The following is a 25,037-nucleotide window of genomic DNA, read 5'->3' as shown; positions in this document are numbered from 1 at the left end:
CAGGGCTGACCCTGGGCCAGCGCGGGCACATGGAGAAGCCCACGCCACTCTCACATCGTGGAGAGACTGAGCTTTGCCTCCTGGCCCCGTCCTGCCCCTCGGGGTCCGGTCCTCCTCCCCACCCAAGTGACATGCCTCCCTTGCCCCCAGCCATCCTGATAGCCCACCTGAAGCTCTCGCACATCGAGCTGCGCCAGATCCTCATGACGATGGAGACGGACCGCCTGGAGCCTTCCCACATCAAGCAGCTCTTGCTGTACGCCCCGGACGGGGAGGAAGTCCAGCGCTTCCAGAGCTACAAGGAGAACCCCGGGAAGCTGAGCGAGCCCGACCAGTTTGTGCTGCAGGTACCTGCGGGCAGGGACGCGCCCCAGGAGCGAGGGGCTCCGCATGCGCGGCGTCCCCGGCATGTCCCGCTGCCAGCTGGAGGGGAGGGGAACACACAGCAGAGTGGACATGGTCAGCACACCGTGGATGGGAAGGGCTGGTGGCACTGGTCAGAGGGACGCCCAGCGATGCTCGGGCTGGTGCCCGAGGTGTCCGGCAGCTCCCACAGCGGCTGTTTTACAGCTAAAGCGCACCAGAATGTTTACTCCATGGCAGGAGTGACTTTGCCCACCTCCAACTTACTTTCTGTGACAAAGTCACCCGTAGGTATCGGCATGAGACGTTCCTGTCCCGTGGCAGCAGGCCGGCCGTGCTCCATGAGCTGCGGCAGCCGGCCTAGCGTCGCCTGCGCTAACGAGCGCATACGGGGACACATGCCAGGAGAAACACCACGCAGGAGGGACTACGGCTGATGGTGACAGCGGTAATGTTCTCCTTCGTTTGTCCTCAGATGTTGTCGGTACCCGAGTACAAGATCCGCCTGCGCAGCCTGCATTTTAAGACCACTCTGCAGGAGAAGACGGAGGAGATCAAAGCTAGCTACGAGTGCATCTGCAAGGCCTCCCTAGAGCTGAAGAGCAGCAAGAAGCTGGCTAAGATCCTGGAGGTCAGAACAGCCCTTGCCTCTGCTCACAGCCACCGCGGGCCACCGGCGCCCACGGGAGCACCCGCGAGCCGCCGGAGCAGAGCTCCAGCCCCAGGGCTGTGTCCTGGCCCCTCTGGGTCCGGCTCAGCCAGGCTCCATCCCTGGGCAGCTCTCGCTGGTACGGGCGGTGGGGATGGGGCCAGAAACCCCTCGGTGTGGGAGCCCACCGATGTCGTCCGTCGGCTGCGATGGGGCTGGAGGGTGTGGGGTTTGGCCAGGCAGTCGCTGCGTGCGTGTCCGCGTGCAGGCAGTGCTGCAGGCTGGTCCCATGGCTGTGGGCTGGTGCCAGCCCTGCTGCGGTGCAGGAGGGGTCCCACACGCTGCCCGTCCCTCTGAGGAGGTGCCTTCGGGGTCCCGGGGACGGGCTGTGCCTGGCAGAGGGGCACTGAGAACAAATCCTGCGTCAGCTGCTCCTTGACCCTGCTGAGACGAGCTGCCCCAAATTAACGTTAATTCATTTCGGTTTGCTTTTAAAAAAGCAAGTGGCATAAATGAGGACATGATGTGACAAAAGGCATTTCCAGATGAGAGACGAACCTCCTTGGTGGCTCCTGGCCAGTCACTCCCCAACACCTCGTCAGGTCCTTGGGGGGCACGGCTGGTTGCACATTAACGGGCGGTGAACAGAAATCCAGAGTCCCAGGCTGAAATCCAGGCGGTCCTGAGGTCCCCGCTCCTCGCCAGGAGGGACGTCAGGACTTGGGCGAGCCCAGCCCGCAGCCCTGCTCTGCCTGCGGCGCTGCACAGCCGCAGCACAGGGAATGGGAGCGTTGCGGAGGAGCGAGCTGGCTCTGCTGGGGCACTGTTCCCTTTAACAGATCCCCCAAAAGATCTGCAGGTAACAGCTGCGAAAGGCTGTGCTAACATGTACGCCTGCACCCTTGCAGACGGGACCCATCACACAAAAGGGGGCTCTCCCACCACCCTGCAGCCAGAGGGAGGTTTTTCCCTCTGCTCCTGCCACACCTGGGAGGTCTCCGTGACCCCGAACCGAGCGCGATGGGCGATGGGCCGATCCATGTGCTGGGCACCCATTCACTGAGGTTTCTCTTTGCAGTTTGTGCTGGCGATGGGAAACTATCTGAACAACGGGCAGCCCAAGACCAGCAAAACAACAGGCTTTAAAATCAACTTCCTCACCGAGGTAAGATGGAACATGCTGGTTCCTGTGCAGAAGGCACCAGTGCCGGGAGCTCCAAGTGCCCGGTTTATCGCGCTGTCCTTGTACAATGCTCCTGGGTGCAGCGGCTGCCAGAGGGGGAACCGGTGGGATGGCTGGGATGGAGGCGCAGGGAACCGGTGGGATTGCTGGGATGGATGCACAGGGGTGACTTCAGAGAGGCCCTAATGGTGGTCTGATCCTTCAGCATGCTGGGGCATGAGACCTGCACAAAGGTGTGAGGCTGGCCAGAGCCCACGGCCTTCTGGCTGGCGTGGGGGGAGAAGGTGAAGGCAGAAAACGAAGGTCTTCATCCTGTGCGGGTGGCTGTGGGACTGCTGAGGGGTGGGGGACGGGGCGGCAGCCCTGCCCTGCGGGAGGGAGGCATTGCTTAGCATCTCGACGCCGCTGATCTGGGCGTACCACGCTGTGTAAACATTAAATGTATATTTAAACATTAATCCACGTAGCATGGCTGGGAATGGCCACGCACGTGAACGCAGGGTGAGCCGGGCAGAACAGAGCCCCCGCATATCTGGCTGCTCGGCAAAACCCGCTCTCCTCTGCGCAGGACCCCCCTCACTCGTTTTGCTTTGCCGTAGCTGAACACAACCAAGACCGTCGATGGGAAATCCACCTTCCTGCACATTCTTGCCAAATCACTTAGCCAACACTTCCCAGAGCTCCTGGGCTTTGCCAAGGATCTTCCTACAGTGCCGCTCGCTGCCAAAGGTAAAGGAACAAGAGCATCCGCAAGCAACCTGTTCCCTTGTGCTGCCTCTTGGTTTTGTACGGTCTAGAACCGGCCGTGGGCTGCACAGCATTGGCACGAGGGGGATGGAGGCCCAGGCAAGTGAGAGACGGTCCTGAGCGAGAGGACGGGGCTAGGGAGGGACCGCTTAGTGACAGGGCAGGGCCCATCTGTCCCACGCTGCTGCATGTGGGAGCGTCCGGAGAAGGCTCTGTCCCTGACCTGAATCGAGTTCAGAGCGATCTTGTAAGAGCAACTGAGGCATGGAAAGGGGAAGGGCCAGGAGCCCTCAGCCTCTGCCTCCTTCCATACCTGGTGTGCAGCCTCCCCGGCGCCGGCGCCGGCATCGTTCCTGCCTGCAATCGCGCGCGGTACAGAGTGTACAGCACCCCTCGTGTTTCGGGTTCACAGTCCAGTCGCAGCTGTGTCACGCTGGCTGAGGATGACACGGCTTCACTGGTTGCAATGAAAACCAAGTCCCGTAGATGCGGGGGTTGTCATCCATCCCCTGGCGCTGGTGCTGTCACAACAGGCTGGCCGCACGCAAAGCACGGGCTGCGCTCCCTTACACAGCATCCGCTGCCATTGAGTAATTCCCTTGGGAATCGGTGCTACAGTGGATAAATAAAGGAGAAAATCCAGGCCTGGAGATGTAAATTTTCCCCCAGTGAAGGGTACCTGTGTATCCCTCACCGCCCACGTGCTGCTGACTCCCGCGTGCTCCTCACGCTTGGCCCGTTCCAAGCTCCTTTTGAGGTTCCTGGCATCCCTTGGCCCAAGCGCCCAGTGACGGCTGCTGGCATCGTGCTGGAGGCCAGCAGGACGGTCTGGTTGTCCACCACGCCCTGGCCAACGCGGGCGGGTTGTGCAGAGCCACGTAGACAGACAGCCTGAACCACCCTGAGCGATGCCCACGCTCGCTGCCCTCGCTCCGCCGCGGGAAGCAAGCCAGACCCGAGTCTGCACCCGGGGCTGACTCCTCTCTCTCACGCAGTGAACCAGAGGACGCTGACGGCGGACCTGAAGGACCTGCACACCACCGTCAGTGACATACAGATGGCTTGCCACAACATGCCGGCCACCGCCGAGGACAGATTTGCCATTGTGATGACCGTATCCTTCTGGCAAAGGGGCAAATCACCCGCAGGACTCGCCGCCTGCCAGTAAAACCACTGCGCTGGCTTTATGCCTCCGTGGTAAGCAGCGCCCGGCCGGCCGGCACGCGCCATCTCGGCACTCGCTGAGCGCGGGGTGGAAATCTCCACCCGCCCCTCGCTCTTAGGGAAACAGCTCTTGCCGTAACCACCACTTCGCATCCTCTGCGAGGCAGAAACCCGGTGCCACAAGGCCGGGAAGCTTTCCAAGTCATCCCTTCTTTAGGGACAGCCGAGCGTGCCGGCGGGCTCCCTCCGCATGTGGCCGCAGCCGGCATCTGCAGCAGGGCCTGTCTGAGACCCGGGGTGAAACCCAGCGCTGCCATGAGCAGAGGTGCTCCCGACCCGTCCAGGCCCGCAGGGCAGCTCTTTTCCCTTAGCCATTTCTCCCAGTCTTTCCTGGAGAGCGCCCAGCCTGCCATGCGATCCCTGGATGACCTGCAGCACAAGGCCATGGAAGAGTTCAGCAAGGTGTTGTCCTTCTTCGGGGAAGACTCGAAAATGACAACTTCTGAAGCTTTCTTTGGCATTTTTGCAGAATTCATGAGCAAGTTTGAGGTGAGTTGGCCTTCCCAAAGCCAGCCAGCAAGGGGTTTCCTGCCAGATGTCAGTGAAGCGTTTTAATTGCGTGTGAGCTGTGGGAACGAGACGAGGTTTGTGCCTGTGAAGGGCAATTTTCCTAACGCACAGGTCGGCTGGCCGGTGCAGGAGGCTGAGGCGCGGGCTGATGGTCCGAGTACCAGCCCCGCGGAGAGCGAAGCACATGCTGACGTTCTTGGTTAACAAAGGCTGGGTTGGAGCATCACAAAGTGGATGCAAGGACCGGCAGGGTTTGTCCAGCGGGAAGCTGGGGCAGAATTAAAAGTCTGTCGTGGTCAGTACCACCGAAATACCTCGCTGTCCACGCCAGCTGCCCTTGCCTGCTCCTCACCTCCCGCTTCTTGCTCTCTCCCCGCAGCGGGCGCTCAGCGACGTGCAGGTCGGCGAGAGCCAGCGCAGCCCCAGGATGATCTCCCCCCTTGCCTGGTGATGGGCCCGCAGCGATCTGAGGCGCAACAATTTATTGCCAACAAAGTGCAATTTGCTCCCGTTGAGTTGGGTTGTAAATATGCTGCTGTCGCCTGCTACCACCAAGCGGAAGCACGGACTGAGGGTCAGGGCAGTTTGGACACCGGAAAGACACCGTAGGTGACGGTGGGTGGATGCGAGGGTGAGGGACAGGGACAGGAAGGTAAACACGGCGCTGCTTTTGACAACGGCTTTCTTAGCGTCCTCCATTTCCAGCCTATTACCGGGTAAAGCATTTCAGATAGATCTGGGTAAAACGCCACTCTCCCATGTTTCCAGAACACGTCTCACTGGCACCAGCAGCCGCTGGAGACCCCCTCCACGTCCCGAGCGTGGCTGCGCGCGGAGCCCGCCCTTACAGCATGCAGCTTTCCCCAGGCAGGCGCCGCTGGTCCCGCCAGCCTCGGGCCGGGGTCAGAGCCCCGTCACAGACCCTGGGCAGCCAGAGGTCAGGCGAGGGAGGGAGCGGGGGGACGAGAGCTGCCACCAGCGCCCGCTCCCCGGGACCCCGAGGGGCAACGCTGCTGAGCCCCCCTGAAATCCCTCTCTAAGCACTTCTGCCCTGGAGCTGCACCACGGGGCTGGAGCTCCACCTGAACAGACCGTAACGGCGGAGCAGGGACCGCTGGAGGTGGCCCGGGGGCTTTAATCCCCTGCTATTGCCAGTCAGTGTCCATGGAAAGCAATAAGACCGTGCAGAACCCCTCTGGCACATCCGTGCGGTCCCAAATACGGACCCAGTCCAGTTCTACCCAGCTGTGCTGGAGAGGAAGGAAAGCCTGGAGTCCTTCCCGGCCGTCAGCTCTGCTTGAAGGTGTGGCAGAGACTGGCAGCTCCTGAAATCTTCCCAAGAGCTCAGCAGAACTGGCCAGGAGACAAAAACCCTTGAGCATTTTGGTGCCTCCTTGGAAAGCACAGAACCCCTGGTAGCCTAAAAATGAGCAGGAGTCCTCTGCAGCCCCCGTACTGTCCCGAGGCAGGGCAGAGACCTGTGGGAATGCATCCCTGTCCCTCCTTCAGTCACTCTGAGGGCCGGGGTCCCGAGAACCCCTACTGTACGGCCAGTCCTTCACGCCGAGCGTACCCGGGGGACTCTAGGAGCACGCACATCCATCTTTCAGCAACGTCTGGTCCTTGTTTAGATGATTTAACTCCCTCTGCGACGTCCCCCGCGAGGAAAGGGCTAGCAGCGTCCCGTGGTCAGCGCCCACGCCTCCGGGCAACGCAGTGCCCCGGGAGCTTTGCGGCAGCAAACCTACCGTGCGTTCATGTTGCGAGGCATTACTCCGTGCAAAACGCGTCCGTTGCCTTCCAAACCCGCCGCGCTCCGCCACCCCACCCCGCGGAAGCGCAGCGAGCCGCAGCGTAGGGAACCCCCTCCCGTCCATTGCCAGGGCAGGAGCTCTCACTGCAGCCTCTGCTCCAGCACAGCATCGCCAGCCGGTGCATTATTTATGGGAAACCTTATGACCACGGAACCTTCAGTTTTCAGTATTTTTATAAACCCTGCTGTAGAAGGTGAGGTTTATTTTCACAAGTGTTCTCAGTTTATACAGCTTCAAGTGCCAGGTAGTTTCTAGCGTTGTGTTCCCAGTGGTCCAGCCCTGTCTGTCTCTGCCTCTCCTCCACGCCGACGGCAGCGACAGGGCAGCACTCACTCAGCTTCTCTTCCCATTTTGGATGTTGCATTCCATTGGTTTTATTTATTTTTTTTTTTCTAAAAACATATTCACTATTTAAAGCACTGGAGGTTCTTCGGAAACGGTCATTAAAATGTGAAATGCTGTACATAGGTTTTGCTACATGTTGTAACTTTCCAAAATAGTGAGAACTCCGATCCCTTTGGTATTTTTATGTGAATATTTTCAAAGAACCAGGATCTGGCGTATGGTTACATTATTTGATAATGGGACTATGTATATTCACATCTCTACCCAATGCCTCTGAGCTGTTCCTAAAATAAAGCTACTGCCTCCTGCCTCCCGGCTGCGCGCACCTCTGCGTTCCCTCAAAAACCGCTTTGAGCAATAGCTGCGGGCCACGGTGTGAGGAGTTCTGCCTCTGGCACTTCCGCGGCTGCGCTTTTAGCGCTGGCCCCTTCCATCTCCAGAGCGAGATGCAGGATCTGATCGCGCTGCTTTCGGGCTGCTATGGGGAAAACTACTGCACAATCACGAACAGAGCTGCTTTCGTGCCGGCGTTCAGGTCAGCGTGACGAACATGAGCAGCAAATTCTTAAAATAGTATGGATTCTTCCTGCAGCCTTCAGAAGAAGACATTCAGCGAGCGTGTGAGCCAGTGAATTGTTTCCCTCCGAGGAGGAATTCTTGGCTGAGGTTGAGTTTATGTCCCCGGAGCAATTTATCTCCCTTTACACTAACGGCGCACAGATAGGGACCGGTCCCGTATCAGATTTCCTGGTTGTAGTTTAGCTTGTTTACAGCAGCCTGCTCAATCGCTGGGTCCTCCCTGGAGGCCAGGGCACCGGCAGCTGTGAACCGGCTCTGAACAGAGCTAAGAAAAGTGTTACGGGCGGATGGCCCTCGCTGGGCTCCTGCGCTTGCGGTGCCCGAGCCCCTCCCGATGCTCCCTTAGCCCTCCCGGCCACTCAAGCCCGGCTCCTCTGCGGCGCCGGGGACGCTGAGCTGCCCGGGGCGGCCGTCCATCCTCCCACCTCCCCATCCGGCGCAGTCCGCACACCGCCACAGAGGTGACGGCCCGCAGCCTCCTTCGCGGCCTGCAGCACCGTTCACCGCACGTGCTCGTACTGTTTCTTGGTAACTCCAAACGTTCGGTAATTTTTCCCCTTTGAGCCTCGTACGGCCCAGCCCTAACTGAACGCCTGCGTCAGCCTGGATCGTGGGAGCGTCTTCGCAGGAAAGCTGTCCTTGGAAAGGAAATACCAGCCCAGGCAGCAGCCGGGATTAGCGCGGGGCACGCAGCCATGGCCAGCTCCTGCTCCACGGGGCGCCGAGGCGGGGAAACAGCGACCCTGAAAATCCCAGGTTACACTCCACATTCTGGATTATTTAAGGATTTTTGCTCTTCCCTGCAAGAAATGGGGAAAAAAATGACCTCAAAGAGAAAATGAACAGCTTTAGGAAAGCGATGGTGAAGGCACGATCCCAGTGCCAGCTGGTGGAGGGGCTGGGATTTATTTTATTTAATAGTGCCAGGCTGGCATCTCCAAGCCAAAGTGGAGCCCTCCCTCAAAGTATCTCGATAGGGGTTTGAAAGGCCACAATCTGCCATTATTTTCCAGGTGCCAGGAAAGATGCCGGAGAGACAACCAGAGGTCTCGGCTTCAGAGGGGAAGGGCTGGAAGGCAGGACAAAGCGGCACAGCCTGGGAGGAAGCGCAGGGCACCGCGATGCTGAACTTGAAGCCCTTGAGCATCTGCATTGTTCTAAGACAACTTAGGAAAATCCGGGGTTTCCAAATTCTAGCAGATCAAATTAAAGCATCTCCAAGGGCAGGATTCAAAGACCTTTAGCTGTCCCCCTAAGAACCGTGAGCCGAGTGCGAGATGAGATAAGGCACAGACAGCAGGTTTTGCCTACTCTGCTTCCTGGCTTCTTAGACTCTGGGGCGCCTTTTGTCATTTAACGTATTTAACCTGCCTCCACTCTCAGTCCAGAACATGCAAAAGCGAAAGTGAGAGCCGAGTTTCTGATTCTGGCAGCTCAGCCATGGGGGTGCCCCAGGGCTCCGTGCACCCCGATTTCGGAGCCGCCTCCTGCCGCGGTCTCGCTGTGCTGGAAGGTCCCTCTTCAGCATCGCTTTCCGCGGGTTATTTGGCCGTAAAGGTTTATCTGTTCTCAGACGGATGATGCTGAAGCCAAACCCTCCAGCCTGGTCTCAGATGTGGACCCGAGCCTACAGACTCGCAAATGCGTTACGAACCCCGGCCCGCGGATGGATTCTGCTCTTTGTAAGGCTGAGGCACAACCTCAGAGGCAGGACGAGCTGTCAGCTCCCCCTGTGTCACGGGGTGTCAGCCTGAGAGGACATCAGCGCGGATCTTTTTTATTGTCACTCGTCCCTTCTCTAGCCACGCAGATTGCCTAAGAGAATGGCACTCCGTGGAGTTTGACCCAGGAGCCCTGATAGTGAAAATAATACTTCTCACCAGGGCCAGGGGAGACGAAAGAGTAACTTTTGCGTTAACTTTGACTATAAATATTCCTTCTCGTTCCCTGTGACACCGTTAACAGCTCCGCTGGCAAATCCCCGTTCTCTGGCAATATTTAAGCTGCCCGTCAGCTGGCAGAGGCTTGGCGGTGCCCGGCGCGGGAGCAGAATGCGACCCGGCTGAGCGCAGTAAGTTCCCTTTCGGCTTCTACCTCGAGTCGGGGAGCTCGGCTTGGTGCACGGGCTCGGGGCTGCTGCTGGGTCGCGCTTCGGCCCCGGTGAGCGGCGGTGCCTTTAGGAGGTGGACGGACCTGGGAATGCTTTAAAAAAATCCCCCTGGGGAGGCATTTAGAGCGATCCAGTGCCGGTGGGGTACTTGAGACCCACGTGGGCTGCGGCTCTCCCGGCACCATTGATAAAGGGCTGGCTTCAGCGGCTTCATTTCCATGCCACGGATGTTCCCTCCTCACAATCTCTGGCGAAGAAAGCGCCGCCGCCTGTGCCAGGAACCGAGGGAGACCGGGCTGTGAGCTGAATTCACAAAACGGGCAAAATTTCCACTGGGCCACGGCAGAGTTAGGAGCTGAAATCAGAGCAACAAGTCCACTGCATTTTTCCTAAGGGCAGCCGCCCTGCCAGCTCGGGGAGCCGCAGGAGCAGCTTTAACCCGGCACCGGCACTCAGCCCCAGGAATTTCCCCCGGAGCGTTCCCCGCGTTTCCCTTCTTTACGACGGGCACTGCAAACGCCTGCAGAGCTCAGCACCAGACCCGCTGGCCCTGCGGAGGGAGAGGCACGAGGTTCCTTTGCGTGCGTGGCTGAGCCCTGCGTCAGACCGAGCGTACGTAGCGTACAGCGCCGGCCGCGCCGACCACCTGCCTGCCGGCCCCCGCAGGGAAAGTGTCTCGGGACGAAAAGCTGAGGTGCGAGAGCGGGGTGAGCAGCTTCCCCAGGCTGGCAAAGCAAACCCTATTTTCCTTGCCCTAGTCAGAGGTTAAGCGTGCCAGTAAAATCTCGGGAACAGCCAAGACACATTGCCTCTTGGAGAGGTAGGATAGCGCGCATCGTCTGTCCCGCAGCCTGGCGAGGCGGAAGCTCCCGAGCAACGCGCTGGGGTTCGACAGCTTTACAGGGCACAGAAAAGGCTCTGCCAACGTGCTGCAAGTCCCAGCCCGGCAGGACCGGGCGCAGGGGGGACGCAGGGCAGGGATGCTGCCCAGCAGGAGAAATCGCTGCATCTCCATCACCGCGGCGCCGGCGGCTCCCTTCCCTCTCCGATCTTTCACGTGCCTGGGCCGTAGGCGCCCGGCGGTGCCCGAGAGCAGCCAGTTGCACTTCGGGTGAGCCAAGGGCAGGTTCAACACCCCGACATCGGGGCGAAGCTGGCAGCGGTTGTGAAACAGGCGGCCGAGGGCCGGGGCGGCTGTTTCGGTCTGCGCTTTGCTGCACGCTGGGTGTTCAGAGGAAGAACTCGTTCGACTGCTTGTTATCCGACCATCCACGCCGGGAGCCCCAGGCTGGCGCAGGCCACCCTTCGCCCCACCTTCTTCAGCTTTTTGGCAGGGGGGAGCTTATAAATGTCACCTCACAAGTGCAAGAGACGCCAAAGGACCTGGCCCGCTGCGTAGGCAGGAGGAGGACAAGGGCCAGCAGACACCTGGCCCAGCCGTCCCGGTGACACCGGGGCTGGACCCAGAGCAAGGGAGCGAGGCAGCGCCGAGGCCAGGGAGTGCCGGCTCTGCCCCTCTTCGGAGGAACCATCTCCTCAACTCAGCGGGGTAAGAGAAATAACCCCAAACCTGCTCCGTGGCTGGAGCACGGCAGTGAGGCGCTGGGCCTGGGGATCCCCGGTGACCGACAAATGGCCACGGCCGAGTGCGGGGCTCTCCGAGGTGAGCCCCAGCTCCGGCACCGGCTCTTCCGCCGCTTGGTGCCGGTCCCACACTGCTGCACCGCGTGCTGGCGGTGCCTGCGCTCATCCCCACTGCCCCGTGTGCCGGCAGTGCCTGCGCTCATCCCCGCTGCCCTGTGTGCCGGCAGTGCCTGCGCTCATCCCCGCTCCGCTGTGGCAGAGGGTGCGTCCGTCCCCTGCCAGCCTCCGTGCCCGAGAAGGGAAGCCAGCCGTACTCAGGAGACCCACGCACTCTCTGCTCCCGGGCTTGAGCTCTCGCTGAGGCCAAGGAGGAAAATGCCACCGCTGCGGGAGCTGTTCACGTGTCTTCACGTGCTGGCAGCTTGTCATGGGCACGTTTCTGGCAGCAGCTTGTCACCAAGGCCAGAGCCGCAGGCTGTCATCAGCGGCTGTGCCACGTCCCGGTCCTTTCCTGCAGCTAGTTCAGCTATTCACACCTCTCCAAGGTGCCCATTTCTCACCAGTTAGACCATTACCCACTGCAAAGGAAACCCGACTAACCCATGGCTGGCAGCGTCTCCACAGCACAGAAAGGGAGGCATGGAGGAAAGCGAATGCCAGAGACAAGAGCCTTCTCCACAGCTCCGGCATAGCAGCACCGCAGCCAGAGCCACGGAGCCGATAACCCTGAATTACTCATGAAACAGTCAGCACCTTCACGGCGCTGCCACGTCCTCTCCTAACCACGCGACCCATTTTTTAACAGATATATGCACCAGGACAAAGCAGCACTCGGCCTGCGTGAGAAACCATGGAGAGCACCAGCAGCACGCCGTCCTCTGTGACGCCCTCGTGGGACGTGTTCCCCCAGAAGACGCTGGACTCCATCGACATCGCTGTTCTCGTGCTCTACTTTCTATTTGTCCTCGTGGTTGGGCTGTGGGTAAGCAGATACTGTTCAGAGCTTTTGTATGTGCCCTGTTACACTGAAAATGTGGCTGTTTGGGCTTCAAATCATTTTACTTTGGCTCGAATCCAGGCGCACTTCACTGGGTTCAAGGGAGCAAGGCGAGTTTACAGGTCCCTTTCCTCACTTCAGCCCGGGGAAGCGTCTTCGCTGCTCCAGAGGAGAGCTGCTCAGCTCCAGTGTTTGCCAAGGTTTTGAGAACCCTTGCAAGGAAGAGGTTGACTCAGTACGAGGTGTTGCTAATAATAATGTTTTGTTCATCCAGGAAGGAACTGCTGTTCTATAAATCACCTGCACTTGTCCGCAGTGGTCCTGACAGCAGATTCCGCAAATTAAAAATGCTGTTTATATAAAACTAAGGCAGAAAGACATCAGCAGAAGCACAATCTGGCTGTCACAGGGCAGAGATGAAGAGCTGCTCCCTTCAAACGCGGTGCATAACTCCCGTGGTGTTGCATGAAAGTGTCTGAAATCTCTGAGGAACATCAGTCACTGAACAACAGGCGCAAAGCCAAACATTTCTCCTGGCTGCACCTAATAACTAGGGATGTTCCCAGTTCTTGTCCAAAATTGCTTGTCTTCCTCGCGGATACGGAGTGTTTTAGTTTGCTTATCACAGAAACATTTAATCAGGAAGCTGAGATGACAGAAACATCGGGACATGGCTTACGGCACTGGCCGGTGCCCTCCCTCGCCTGCGGCTCCAGGGTTTCCCAGCAGGGACTGCAGGCCCTTCAAGAGCCCTTAGCTTTCATCCGACGACAGCGCAGAGCCTCCCGCCGGGGAAATCGCCCGGCGATGCTCTCGGCAGCGCCCGAAATGATTGCTAACACCTGCGTTCTGCTTTTCTGCTTTCCCAGTCCATGTGGAAGACGCAGCGCAGCACTGTGAAAGGCTACTTCCTAGCTGGAGGACAGATGGTTTGGTGGCCTGTAAGTACCTTCCCCGTTCCACCGCTGTGCCACAGGCTACGGCAGGACTGAAAATCACTTTTGTCCAAGTAGAACTTATCTCTCCAAACAGGAAAAAAAAGAAAAAAAAATTACTTCCATGTTTTGCAAAGACCCAGTTACAATGCTGGCTCTTTTCCCCGTGTTTGAGACCGGGGAAGCGGAACTGCTGCGGGGCGCCTGCCGCCCCTGCGTCCCCGTGAGAGGGGGGCTTGCAAAGCCTCTCTGGTTCTGCCTGCTTTGATCTGGAGATTCGCAGAACTGACTGGGTGGTCCCCGTCGCGACACAGCTTTACGCGGAGCCGGTCTGCCAGGTGGGGCATCTCACTAGGGCTGGGCCGGTGAGTCAGCGTGTGCCCACAGAAGAACCTGACGACCTGACACTCCTTCTTGTTACCTCCACCTTCTGCCCTGCTCCCCCGCGAGAGACTGGACACTGTTTTGGAAGCAGGATGGTCCCAAACATTCCCACAAATGAGCGATAGGCAGTGAGTGATGAAACAAGCTGGAGAGAGGTGCCAGAGCCACTGAGCATGCAGGCAAAAGAAGGTGGCAGAAGGATTTAACGTCCTCCGTAGTCACAGCGTCACTGTGTAACCTCCGCGGCGGGAGTCCGTGCACACCGGAGCACCGAACCGCTCTGTTACCCCTTTGTCCGTCCCCAGGCTGAGAGCAACCCCTTGTGCCAGGGCCAGATCCGGTTTCCTCTGTTTCTCCAGGTGGGCGCATCCCTGTTTGCCAGCAACGTCGGAAGCGGCCACTTCATCGGCCTGGCTGGGTCGGGAGCTGCCTCGGGAATCGCCGCAACAGCCTATGAGTGGAACGTGAGTGTGGCGCGGCGGCTCTGCAGCCGGCCTCCGTGCTGGATGGGTTAACTCATCACCAACGAGTCGCCAGGCAAGGGCACAGCTCTGGCAGCTCCGACGGCGCAGAGCCCTGCTCCGTGAGCTCAAAGTCACCACCAGCTGCTGGGGGTTTGAGGCCTCTGAGGGATCGCCCAGTCCCCGTGCCCGCCTTGATCCACCCGATCCCAGCCTCGACCAGCATCGCTGACCCTCCTTTCCACTTGTCTTGCAGGGGATGTTCTGCGTCTTGGTGCTGGCCTGGCTGTTCCTTCCCATTTACATAGCAGCAGGAGTAAGTAGACAGCTGCTGTGGCCACCACTGATTTGCTGGTGTTTAAATCACCTGCTTGGCCCACCCGCTTAACCATCCCCTGCTGCCCCCGTGCTCTTCCTGGAAGGCCGGGGCACCCAGCTGCTCTGGGGGCCTGGGCTAACGGGGACGAGAGCTGCTGCCCCGGAGCAGCCGCGGGGGCCAGAGCGGTCCCCTCCCCATACCAGTGCCACAGTCGCTCCGTCTCTTCAGGAGAGGGATGAAGGCTCTTGCATCGCAGTGTACTGTGAGCCTTGTGCCAGATGTTACAGCAAAGTCAGTGCTTGCTAAGCTGTTGGGCTGGCCTAAGTAGGCAGCTGAGAACCAAACAGCAGCACAGCGCAACTGGCAGTTCTGCTTTTCCACCAGCGCAAGCCAGCACGCCGGCTCCGCGGGTGAGCCCTCCGTCCCCCCTCCCCTGACGGCACCCCTCTCGTGCAGGTGACCACCATGCCTGAGTACCTGCGGAAACGCTTCGGAGGCCGGAGAATTCAGATGTTCCTGGCAGTTCTCTACTTGTTCATCTATATCTTCACCAAAATATCAGTAAGTAGAAAAAAATCATGGAGACAAACTGAATTAAACTCACTTTGCAAACATGGGCAGGTGAGCGGGGCTGAGAAACGCAGCTCCGGGCCCTTCCCTGTCCCAGCAGAAAAGAGCGTGTTATCAAAGCGTCTGAGGAAGCCAGGCTGTAGTTGTTTTGAGAACCTACACAAGAAGAATAAATTATTTTTCTTCCGTAAGGATCTGAATGCTTGCTACAGTGGGAGCGAAAGCTAGGTGTCAATGTCCTGAGCAGGAGTTCATTGAGAAGTTGACTTGTGAGCGCAGACGCGTTTGTTGTGAGGTTTTGTACGCCTGGCAGCTTCCCCAGCTCCTTCCCTTCGCCCGTTTATCGCCTGCGCGCACACCGAAGGCTGTTGGGCGCGGGACGAACGGGAGCGGAGGAGTTGGTATGTGTTTAGGTGGAGAGAGTTCAGTGATTTATTGCACCTGCCTGATGTCGTGCCTGGAATAACTAACTGAATCAAGCCTTGCGCAACAGCTGGCGAGCTGTTTATTAACTGTGCAGCCGTGCAGGGATCTGTGAAATCAGACAGGTCCCTGCCGGTGTTTTTCCTGTGCGCACGGGGCCAAAGCGGGCCGCGCTATCTGACACACGCCTGCCTGCGTCCCCTCTGAGATCGACGCTGGGCGCGGGGTTCGGGTGGCGCTGAGGAGCCCAGCTCAGGTTCTCCTCTAGAAAAAACAAACCATTCCACGGGAATTTCTGATAACACAATTCCTGAGAGAGAAGGGATTGGTCAGATGCTTTTATATCTGTCTATTGCTTTATGGTCTGCAGTTTGCCCATCCTAAAGCTCTCCTAAACAGCAGCATTTTCATGTAGCCGCAGAGCTCGTTGGTCAGGGCTGGGTCCCAGCCCCGAGGACACTCTTCCTTCCTTATTACCTCGCTGTCACCACGTCAGCAGGGAGGAATCCATGTGATGGCAAACTGGCGCTGGGGCTGGCGGCACCCGGGGAGGTTTGCGCCGCGGGTGCTCCGGTCCCGTGGCCGGCACAGCTCTCCCACCCGGCTCGCTGCTGCTCTGGGGAAGAGACAAGCCCACCCCACCCAAATGCCTTTTTCCTCCTCTCAGGACAGCTCCATCCCCGCCCTCCCTGTCCCCCCCACAACCAGTATTAATAATAAACTGTGCAAACGCTGACCCCAGCCTGGTCCTAGTGCACAGGAGGCAGGAGCTGGGGCTGCAGAGGGACGTTCCACGTGGAGATGCTGCGGGGAGCTGGGGAGTCATGACCAGTTACAAACCAGACTGGTCCCACTAAAGGAGGCATCTCGGTCAGCTCAGTGTTTACACGCCCTGGCACTACCAGCTTTGAGGGGCTCAGTAATACTATCATCACAACTGTGATAATTATCTTTTTCTCCAGGTCGATATGTACGCCGGGGCCCTCTTCATTCAGCAAGCCTTGCACTGGGACCTCTACATCGCTGTGGCCGGCTTGCTGGGAATCACCGCCGTTTACACGGTTGCGGGTACGTGGCTGCGTTTCGGATCGTAGCCCAGATCCTGCTTAGTGAGCCGCACGCCTTCATGCAGCGCACCGTGCATCCCTGCGCTGGGGACAGGAGGCCGGCACTCCCCGTACAACCTGGTTTTGCCGTGGGCGTGGGTAACGGTGGGAGGGGGGGAGCGGTGGACAACTCATCTGTTAAGAAAAAATTACCAGGCAAGAGCAGATGAGAACCCCTCATAAAGCCATGTCAGTTGTGCTTTAAGGAGAAGCTAAGCTCCAGGCGTTTGCACAAGACATTTTTCCTCTGGGCTTTCTGGAGGGATGAGTGATTTACATAACAAGGAGCCGTGTAATTCGGAAAGCAAAGCCTCCTCAGTCCTGGGTGCCCTTTCAGGGCTTACCAGCGGCCACATGGAAAAAAGCCACGCAGGGAGTAAGGAGCACATCCCCAAGAAACAAAGGTTGCTCTCTTCCCAGTGCTCACCCCTGGCGATGTGGCTCAGAAAGATCCCCCCCTTCTTTTTTTCTCCTCCTTACTCAGCTTGGGCTTTGTTTTGGAGCTTTTCCATCTGTTTCCCGGAGAAGTAATTATACTGGACTTTGGCTTTTTAGTGGCAAAACGGTGACTCATTGTGATTCAAAACATGAGAAATTTCAGCCAAGGTGTCACGCAGAGCAATTGGCCGAACCGCCCCCCAACGCAGTCAGAACACGCCAGCCCGCGGGCACGGGGCTCAGCGTACGCTGCTCGTCAAAGACGTCTGCAAGGGGTGAGATGCTGCGGCAGAACAAAGCCCGTGTCCCACGGTTCGCTGTCTCTGCTCTCCTAGGTGGCCTGGCCGCTGTGATATACACAGACGCTCTGCAAACCCTCATCATGCTGATCGGGGCCGTGACTCTCATGGTCTTCAGTGAGTGTTTCCCGGGGGTTCCATTACTAAACCCATGGCAGAGGCTTTACCGAGTGCTACAGAGAAGCTGGGTCACTCCAACTTGATGTTGTGGGAACTGCTTTCCATAAATCCTGCTGTTGGAACACATTACAAATAATCTTACAGTGGTTCTTTAAGTGGTAAAAATGCATGAGTACTCCCTGAAAAATCTCCAAAGAAATGCGTTCTGAAGCTGTGTAACAGGTGACCAAGCACCTTCTCTGGCCAGTGCTTTTAGTGTTCCATCCCCCGGCCCAGTGCTAGAGCCAACAGCCTCTGACTTCAGAGAATTCTTGTGGAGAATCGCCCCTCGCAAACTCCAGAGATTGACATCAGAGTACAGACCCGGGAGGATGTGGTAACTGCTTCTCATGACCTGTTTCAGGCTTTGTTGAAGTTGGAGGTCTTGAAGGTTTGCAGACAAAATACTTTGATGCCATTCCCAGCGCCCGCAAGGAAAACAGCAGCTGCGGCTTGCCAAGAGAAGATGCTTTCCACATTTTCCGAGACCCTGTGAACTCTGACCTTCCCTGGCCGGGAGTTCTGGTGGGAATGACCATCCCGTCCCTGTGGTACTGGTGTACGGATCAGGTGGGTCACTGCCTATTTCTCTGTTCGGTTTCAAGAACGTGTTATTGGTTGTTTGAATCCGATTACAAACCTGGGGTTTGCAACGTAGCCTGGACTGGTTTACTACTACTGATGTGAATTCAGTGAAATCTGATGGTTTCAATCAGCTGCAAAACTTGACGTGCACAACTAGACTCTGGGAATCATTTAAATGTAAAAAGGGGTGAGAAAGTGTCTGAGTTAATCCCAGTCCAGAAAGATGTTGGTTTTTTTTTTTTTTTTTTTTAATTTAAGTGTTTCACATCTTGTGAACTGCTTGTGAATTCACCCTTTCAGCTTCCCAGGGCTCTGCCTACCGTCCCTCCCAGCGACCACCAGCAGGACTGAAGCCCTGAGCCCTCCTGATGCTCCTCTAGCACTCTTCTATTAACTCCCTTTGCTCGTTTCCGACCGTCTTGCTCTGACAGGAGGGCTGCTGAGCTGGCCAGGCTCAGCAGGGAACTCCCTAAAAAAAGAAGAAAGTAAAATTCTAACGCTGAGTGTGATCAGTTAAGGACCAGATTATGCTGCAGAAGCAAGGTCAGATCTGATGACAGAAGCAGTGCTGTTCAGGTCTATGTTTCTGTAAAGGCACTGGGGATCTGAAGCAGGAATTACAAAGCTACAGCCCAGCGCTGTGTTCACCCTTCTAAGATTCAATAGTTTAGAGAACAAAATTTACACGTGAATGCAATCGGTATCGCACCCTCTACAGCCAGCTCCTCTGCTGACAGCAGACCAGACGTATTTCTTAATTCCTAGGTCATTGTTCAGAGGTCCCTTGCTGCCAAAAACCTCTCTCATGCCAAAGGAGGCTCCTTGATGACCTCCTACTTGAAAATTTTGCCCCTCTTTATGATGGTAATGCCGGGCATGATCAGCCGCATTCTCTTCCCAGGTAAGTGCTGAAGGAGAGATCTCTCCCCGTTTATCATTACTGGTGGTGCCCGCTTTACGGAGCTGGAACGGCCTTTACCAGATAAGTTAAAAGGTTGCAACACACCAAATGCCCAAACTATGAAGATATTTTCTTCCTGTTACAAGCGGAAGAATTGCATCCCCCTGCAGCAGACCCCAGACACGTATCTCACCATGCGCTGCTCTGTGTGCTAGAGCAGTTGGCCATCATCCATCCTCATCCCAGTCCCGCTGACCTGTCCTGAGCTTGCTGCCCGCAGCCGCTCTGCATTTTGGCCATGCACTTAGGCCCCCCCTGCACCCAACACGCTACTCCTCCTGCAGCTTAAGTTTGAGGCAGAAATCCTAACATCCCGCCTCGAATGTCCTCAACGGCTCAGCGGGGGGAAAGGTGTGGACGCGCCTGTCCGGGAGGAGCTGTGCCAGAGGCGGGCGGATAGCCCCAGTCCTCATAGCAGCAGCGTTCCTCGAGCAGAATCAGACGTGCGGGGCAGGTCAGCTCCCCACACTGCTAGTATCTTTTGTATGGAGGGGAAAAACGGGAACTCAGGGAAGCCCAGTGCTGCCCTCACCCCGCTCTGTTGGGACAGTCCTGCATTACCTTCTGGAAGCTTTCCAGTATGCAGTATTGAACTTAGGAAGGAGTTAAAAACATTCAGTTGACTAACTTTTCAGATATATTGGTTTATTGTGGCTGCAGAATACTGCCTCTCACTCCCCTTTGCTTATTTTAGATCTGGTGGCTTGTGCGGATGAGGAAATTTGCCAAAAAATCTGTGGCAACCCATCTGGCTGTTCGGATATTGCTTATCCTAAGCTGGTCATAGAACTTCTGCCTGTAGGTAAGGAGCCTGGTGATGGTGCTGGTGCTGATGGGTACGCACCAGCCAAAAGGTGCCTGTGAGAAAAGTTCGGAGAGGAAAATACCCTGCAACTACAATTTCAGTGGTGTTCATGTTGGGCTTGGTGAGACGGTGGCAAGGGACAGCAGGCAACAAGTGAGATGGGTGATGATCTGGTATCCAGAGATCTACTTCAGTCAAATTTGGATCAGAGAAAAAGCGCAGATGTTTAACAATGAGAATCAACTGTTAACACCTCCCTGCCACTGGCCATTTTAAAATTGGGGCTCAAAATATTTTTAAAAAATCTGTTCTAGTTCAAAGAAGAATTGGAGGGCATCCTACAGTGGGGTTACTGGGGATTCCTCAGGACGGCTGTACTTCTGCTTCCAGGACTCCGGGGCCTGATGATGTCCGTGATGATAGCAGCTCTCATGTCCTCCCTGACTTCCATCTTTAATAGCGCCAGCACCATTTTCACCATGGACCTCTGGAAACACTTCCGTCCCCGTTGCTCCGAGTGGGAACTCATGATCGTTGGCAGGTACGGAGCACTAGGGCACGCGTGTTAGGTCAGAGCTGGGCATTAGGGATGCCTTGCGGCACACCTCGCAGCCCGCTGCCCCTGTGAGGATGCAGCATCTTCATATCGCAAGCTGAGCAACTGGAAAAGAACGGCCTGTGCTAACAGTAAAGGCATCTTTTTCTTGCACAGGGTCTTTGTGCTGCTGCTCACTGTGGTCTCCATCCTGTGGATCCCACTGGTCCAGGCTGGCCAGGGAGGGCAGCTCTTTATTTACATCCAGTCCATCAGCTCCTACCTGCAGCCCCCCGTGGCAATGGTGTTTATACTGGGTTGCTTCTGGAAAAGAGCGAATGAAAAGGTAACAACTCGGCTGCGCTCAGCGCAGTCACCTCTGTGGCTGCGCGGTCCTCGTGAGAGCCCTGCAGCTCAAACCACCGCCCTGGGCTGTGGCTCTGCCACCTCTTGCAGCGTTTGAGAGAACAAACGCACCCAGACCTCTGCACAGCCCAAGCAACCATCACCATGCAGGAACAAGCGATTCCTGTTGTTTTTCAAAGACTCCACTGGCATTTCAGAAGCAGCGAGATGGCTGCGTTGTGGTCGCATCCTTCACAAATCCTGAAGCCTTCAGGGGTTATTAGCCATCAGCTTGCTATTTATTATCTGCACCAGAGGGCTACAGAAGGCACAGGGAGGGGAGGAGACAAACCAAATGGCATCGGGAGTCCTAAACCTCTAGTTTCTCCACAAAGACCAGTGCTGGGTAAAGGGTAAATTCTTCCCAAACCGGGCTTCGGTTAGGCAGAGTAGTTGTCAGCCCCTCAGGTTAAGGCAACCATTAGGATACAAATACTGCTCTTCAACGTGTTCTGTATAAGATGTTACATGATGTTACACCTCCCCTCCATACCGAAATTAATGACCCACTCGACCCCGCAGAGGAGAGGTAGCAGGCTGCTGAAACGGCACTGGCAGACCGAGATAGGGAGGAGGGGGAAGCCCACCAAAAAAAGGGCAAGCAGAACGCCTGGCCAGCTCGTAGCCTGGGCATGCGGGTACAGCCCTGGCGCCCGGGCGGAGGCACGCTGCGCGCTCCAGTAAAGAATTGTCCTTTCCTAGGGTGCGTTCTGGGGCCTGGCGATCGGGCTCCTGCTGGGCCTCATTCGGCTGGTGCTGGACTTCATCTACCCAGAGCCCCGGTGCGGCGAGGCCGACCTCCGCCCAGGCGTGGTGAAGTACATGCACTATCTCTACTTCTCCATGGTCCTGGCCGCCATCTCCACGCTCACTGTGCTGGTGGTGAGCATGCTGACAGAGCCGCCCTCGGAAGAAAAGGTGCGTCACCCCTTCAGGTTTCCGTTGTTATTTGTCAATGTCTTCCAGGCTGCCCCGTGCTACATCCATGGGAATAATGTGGGGATAAATAATCTCGAAACTGCAGTTTCCATTTATTCCTTATTTATGATCACACTTGCAGTAACCTGTAACAGCAGCCCCTCCTCTGCTCCAGCACCCTGCTGCCACTTAAGATTTTGGTCCCGTAGATCCAGAGTCCCACCCTGGAAACTGGTCACCAGTAGATGCTACAAAGAGCTGTTCTTAAGTTCAAACGTGTGTTTAATCCATGACAAATTAGCTTTTTCCCTCTATTTTCCAAGAAACTCCAGCTTCTGGGTCATCTTTATCAACTCTCTTACTAATTTAGTGAGGAACGATTTTTACTCGCAGAAAAGAGAAATCAAGGGCAGAGAGCACACTTCCTCCTGAACAGGTTTGTGCCAGTTTGACTGTTTTCAATAAATGTCCTGAGGCTGCAGAAAAACATTAATAGCAGAAAGAAGGGCTGGAAGGGACCTTCAGAAATCACACAGCCAGCGCATCCTCTTGCTTCGAGACAGGACTAACTGATGTGTTTCTGAAAGACCTGGTAAACCTATTCTTAGAAGTCCCCAGAGAGGGAGAGTGCCCGGGGAGGCGTGTGACCAATTTGAGAGCTACCTGCCCTTCTCGTAGCAGTTTTTCCTCATCTCCAACCTGAATCTTTCCAGCTTCATGTCGTGCTCATCCCTTCCTGTCCGCCCTGTCGTTGATATTGAGAACACTCCTCTTTAACGAGTCGTTTAGATATTTGAAGAAAATGATCATATCTCCCACCTGTCTTCTCTTCTCCCAGCAACCCCAGTTCTTTGAATCATTCCTCCCCGGCCACAATTTCCATTCTTTTTTGCTCCTTTCACTGACCCGCTCTCAGTCTGCATCCAGTGTCGGTCCCGTGCAGGAACGTCTCCTCCTCAGTGACCGAGAGTGAAGAACGCCGTCCTTCAGAGAGCGCGGCTGTACAGACAGTGCTCGTGTTCCCGACAAAACTAAACCCAACGTGCTGGTGGCAGCCATCGCTCCTGTGGCCACCAGCTGAGCACTTGGCTGTTCACCCGCTCCAAGAGAGTGGGAGAACAGACTTCGGCCCCTCTAAGTATTCTCTCTGCAGGCTGCTCTGCTGCTGAGGCAGCCCTTTAAACAACCGTGACAGCAGTTTTCTTTAACACCGCTCTTCATGCCATCAGATAAGTCGGCTTACCTGGTTCACACGTGGGGATCTACCAGCCAAGACAGACCTAGCAGTCAGCCCTTCCCCTGACGCTGCAAAAGGAGTGTGTGAAGCTGAGCGTCCCGCTCTCCAGATTGATATAAGCATTGCTTCTGAAAATAGTTCAAATGATAATAAATGTAAGTGCTCCAACATCGTGTTCAGTAATACCTACACCTAACAACCCCAGGCATTATGTAAAGCCCTTGAAGACAAGAAACATTAAAACTACTTCCTCTGGATTTCTGTAACTCCAGGGCATGCTAAAAGGTTTTTACCTGACCGTGTTACCTAAGCAGAAGTTTAGTTTCTTTTCCATCTCTTGATGGCACTAGATATGCTTGAAATCAAGGAGGAGCTGGATGGGATACAGAAAGCCATGCCCATTATCCTGCACTAGAGACTGGTGCTGCTTGCACCTGCTGCAAGGAGAACTGGTGGAAAAAGGGGAGGGTGGAGGAAAAACACAATTATTTTCATGAAATTCCATTTCTGTTTTTCAGTGATGTTTTCTGATCGACTCTAGCAGCAGGGAGAACCCAGAGCCCTGGGCGGAGTTCTTGACAGATCAGTGAAGGAGGATTTACATTTTTTAAAACTTGTACTTGTCGGTATTAGGTACAAACATGCATAGCAACTCATTCTGCATTTTCCAGCGATGATTATCAGCACGTGTTTTTGCCAGGCTTGGGACACTGTTTATGTAACTCTGCAGCTTTTGCTGTGTATTCCTTTGATCTATAAAAAGCTGTCGAAAAGATTGCTAAGTTAATGAATCACGGCGCAGAGCTCCCAGCTGCCGGGAAGTCTCACGTTTGCTGCGCACGAGCGCTGCCTTCCCAGCGGTTAGTTGTGTACGTCCTAACCCACACCAGAGCTGGGAGAACTGGGTTTACATGCGTGTGGCGTGGAGTAGCCCTAAACGGCCAGAGTACGCGCTTGCATGAGGAAGCCGATGGGCGCCAAGGAGCTACAGCTGAGCCGTTAGGTTTGGTTTACCATTACTGTTTATTAAATGTTGGGAGCAGCAGAACGTGAGCTCAGAGCTCCAGGGAAGAATGAAATTAGTACTACAGCCCCAGGAGACGTTAACTGAAGGGCTTCCTACACCTCAGCCTAGCTAGTGTATTCACTTAAAGAACGCTGGTGCATTTTTGCATCAAAACCCTTTGTACAGGACCACACTGACACACTCCTGGGATGTGTTTTGTTGGCGAGAATTATTCCTCACTACTGACTGTCTTTATAGGTACGACTAAGGCCAAAGGGAACTCGAAGCTGCTAGCTACCTTTCTGTGGCTCTGCGGGATGGAGCACAAACAGGAGAACGCCGAGAACGCAGTGCCGACTAAACCCGAGCCGCTCCCCGTGGCTTCCCTGGAGGAGAAACCGCTGGTGAAACACATCCTGAACATCAACTTGCTGCTGTGTGTCTGTGCCGGGCTCTTCCTCTGGGCATACTTCGCATAGCAGCAGGCTACTCCAGCCCAGATGACATCAACTAATTTTAATTGGTGTAAATAATAATAATTAGCAGAGAGTTAATGTAATCCATAGCACTTCCTAAATTTTATTTCTTTATTTAAGAAGACAGACCCTCCTCCCTAACCCTCTCCTTATTTCTAATGGGGCCGGGCTGTGAAAGCATCCGAGCGTTCGGCACCATCAGACCCGAACTGGCACCAAGATGACAGGTGTAAGGAGCTAAGGAAGGCAGCTAGGCAGAAGAGGTTTGTTTGCTTATTTCAAATATTTAATTATGCTCTTTGGGGTCAGAGCACTGCCTGGAATTCAGGAAGTCTGGCTTCTCTTCCTATTTATGCCTCTATAACCAGCTACAATCACTTGTTTCCCCTTTGGTTCAGCTCCTCTGGCCGGAGGAGAGCCGGCGCTCCGTGCAGTGCCTCGCTGCCTCAGCCGCGCCCCGTTAACTTCCTCGTCAGCGCGGCGGGCAGAAGCGTGTGTGCGATGAGGGCTCGTGGGCCCGCTGGCGTTTCTGTGAGCTTGGGCCGAGTCCATGTTGTGCTCGGGGCTGGCCTGCGTCCCTGTGCCGCGATGGCGGGGCTGGCCTGCGAGCTAACACCGACCAACGCCAGCATGCAGCGTGGAAACTGCCCCACAACTGTCATCAGGGCCAGCTGAAGGAGCTGAACCAGCCCAAACCCACCAGGAGGGCATGGCAGGGCCTGGCAGCGTCCCGTCGCCTCCTCGGGAGGGCCGCACCCCTGCTGCTCTCCCTGAACACGCCCGGCGGGACCAGCCTTTCCCCTAACGTCCGTCCCCGGGGGGGACAGCCAGCCCCCGTCCCCCGGGGCTCTGTGTAGCTGCAGATAAACTTATTAAAGAGCGAGAGCTGCTCCCTGCCTGCCTGGAGTGT

General features: G+C 56.2%; 2 protein-coding genes across 6 annotated transcripts in view; both read left to right on the top strand.

Moving 5' to 3' along the window:
- GRID2IP (Grid2 interacting protein) overlaps positions 1–6,020 on the top strand; it is a 35,078-nt gene extending 29,058 nt beyond the window's left edge. The window contains exons 17-23 of the mRNA XM_086759790.1: positions 151–347; positions 839–994; positions 2,091–2,177; positions 2,795–2,924; positions 3,938–4,056; positions 4,491–4,655; positions 5,056–6,020. Coding sequence (XP_086615916.1) covers positions 151–347; positions 839–994; positions 2,091–2,177; positions 2,795–2,924; positions 3,938–4,056; positions 4,491–4,655; positions 5,056–5,127 — 926 coding nt within the window. The 3' untranslated portion in view covers positions 5,128–6,020. The remainder of the gene's footprint in view (positions 1–150; positions 348–838; positions 995–2,090; positions 2,178–2,794; positions 2,925–3,937; positions 4,057–4,490; positions 4,656–5,055) is intronic.
- Positions 6,021–9,192: 3,172 nt separating this feature from the next.
- Positions 9,193–25,017, top strand: SLC5A11 (solute carrier family 5 member 11). Of its 5 annotated transcripts, XR_015260207.1 has the most exons (17): positions 9,193–9,485; positions 11,914–12,090; positions 12,975–13,046; positions 13,784–13,888; positions 14,142–14,201; positions 14,661–14,765; positions 16,160–16,265; positions 17,077–17,157; positions 17,564–17,769; positions 18,550–18,685; positions 19,440–19,547; positions 19,941–20,091; positions 20,263–20,431; positions 21,193–21,408; positions 22,638–22,800; positions 23,910–24,390; positions 24,526–25,017. XR_015260207.1 is itself a non-coding variant. In XM_086759801.1 (16 exons), the coding sequence occupies exons 2-16, from the start codon at positions 11,959–11,961 to the stop codon at positions 24,128–24,130; spliced, it is 2,031 nt and encodes a 676-aa protein (XP_086615927.1). In that variant the 5' UTR covers positions 9,193–9,485; positions 11,914–11,958; the 3' UTR covers positions 24,131–25,017. The 5 variants fall into 5 exon arrangements, 4 of the variants coding, with proteins under 4 accessions (XP_086615927.1, XP_086615930.1, XP_086615929.1 ...); XM_086759801.1 differs by having other exon boundaries at positions 23,910–25,017; XM_086759803.1 differs by lacking the exon at positions 9,193–9,485 and adding an exon at positions 10,017–10,218 and having other exon boundaries at positions 23,910–25,017.
- The last annotated feature ends 20 nt before the right edge of the window (positions 25,018–25,037 follow it).

This window comes from Chlamydotis macqueenii, chromosome 15 (genome assembly GCF_036417535.1).
Source record: "Chlamydotis macqueenii isolate bChlMac1 chromosome 15, bChlMac1.mat, whole genome shotgun sequence".
NCBI lineage: Eukaryota > Metazoa > Chordata > Aves > Otidiformes > Otididae > Chlamydotis > Chlamydotis macqueenii.
The sequence above is the reverse complement of the archived record's forward strand: the minus strand, read 5'-3'. Positions and strand labels throughout refer to the sequence as shown.

Bases quoted from the DNA above. Each gene is read 5' to 3' on its own strand.
- SLC5A11 (XM_086759801.1), top strand. From the start codon at position 11,959: ATGGAGAGCACCAGCAGCACGCCGTCCTCTGTGACGCCCTCGTGGGAC. The intron at 12,091-12,974 runs GTAAGCAGATAC...CTGCTTTCCCAG, and splicing joins TCCTCGTGGTTGGGCTGTGG to TCCATGTGGAAGACGCAGCG. The intron at 13,047-13,783 runs GTAAGTACCTTC...CTGTTTCTCCAG, and splicing joins GACAGATGGTTTGGTGGCCT to GTGGGCGCATCCCTGTTTGC.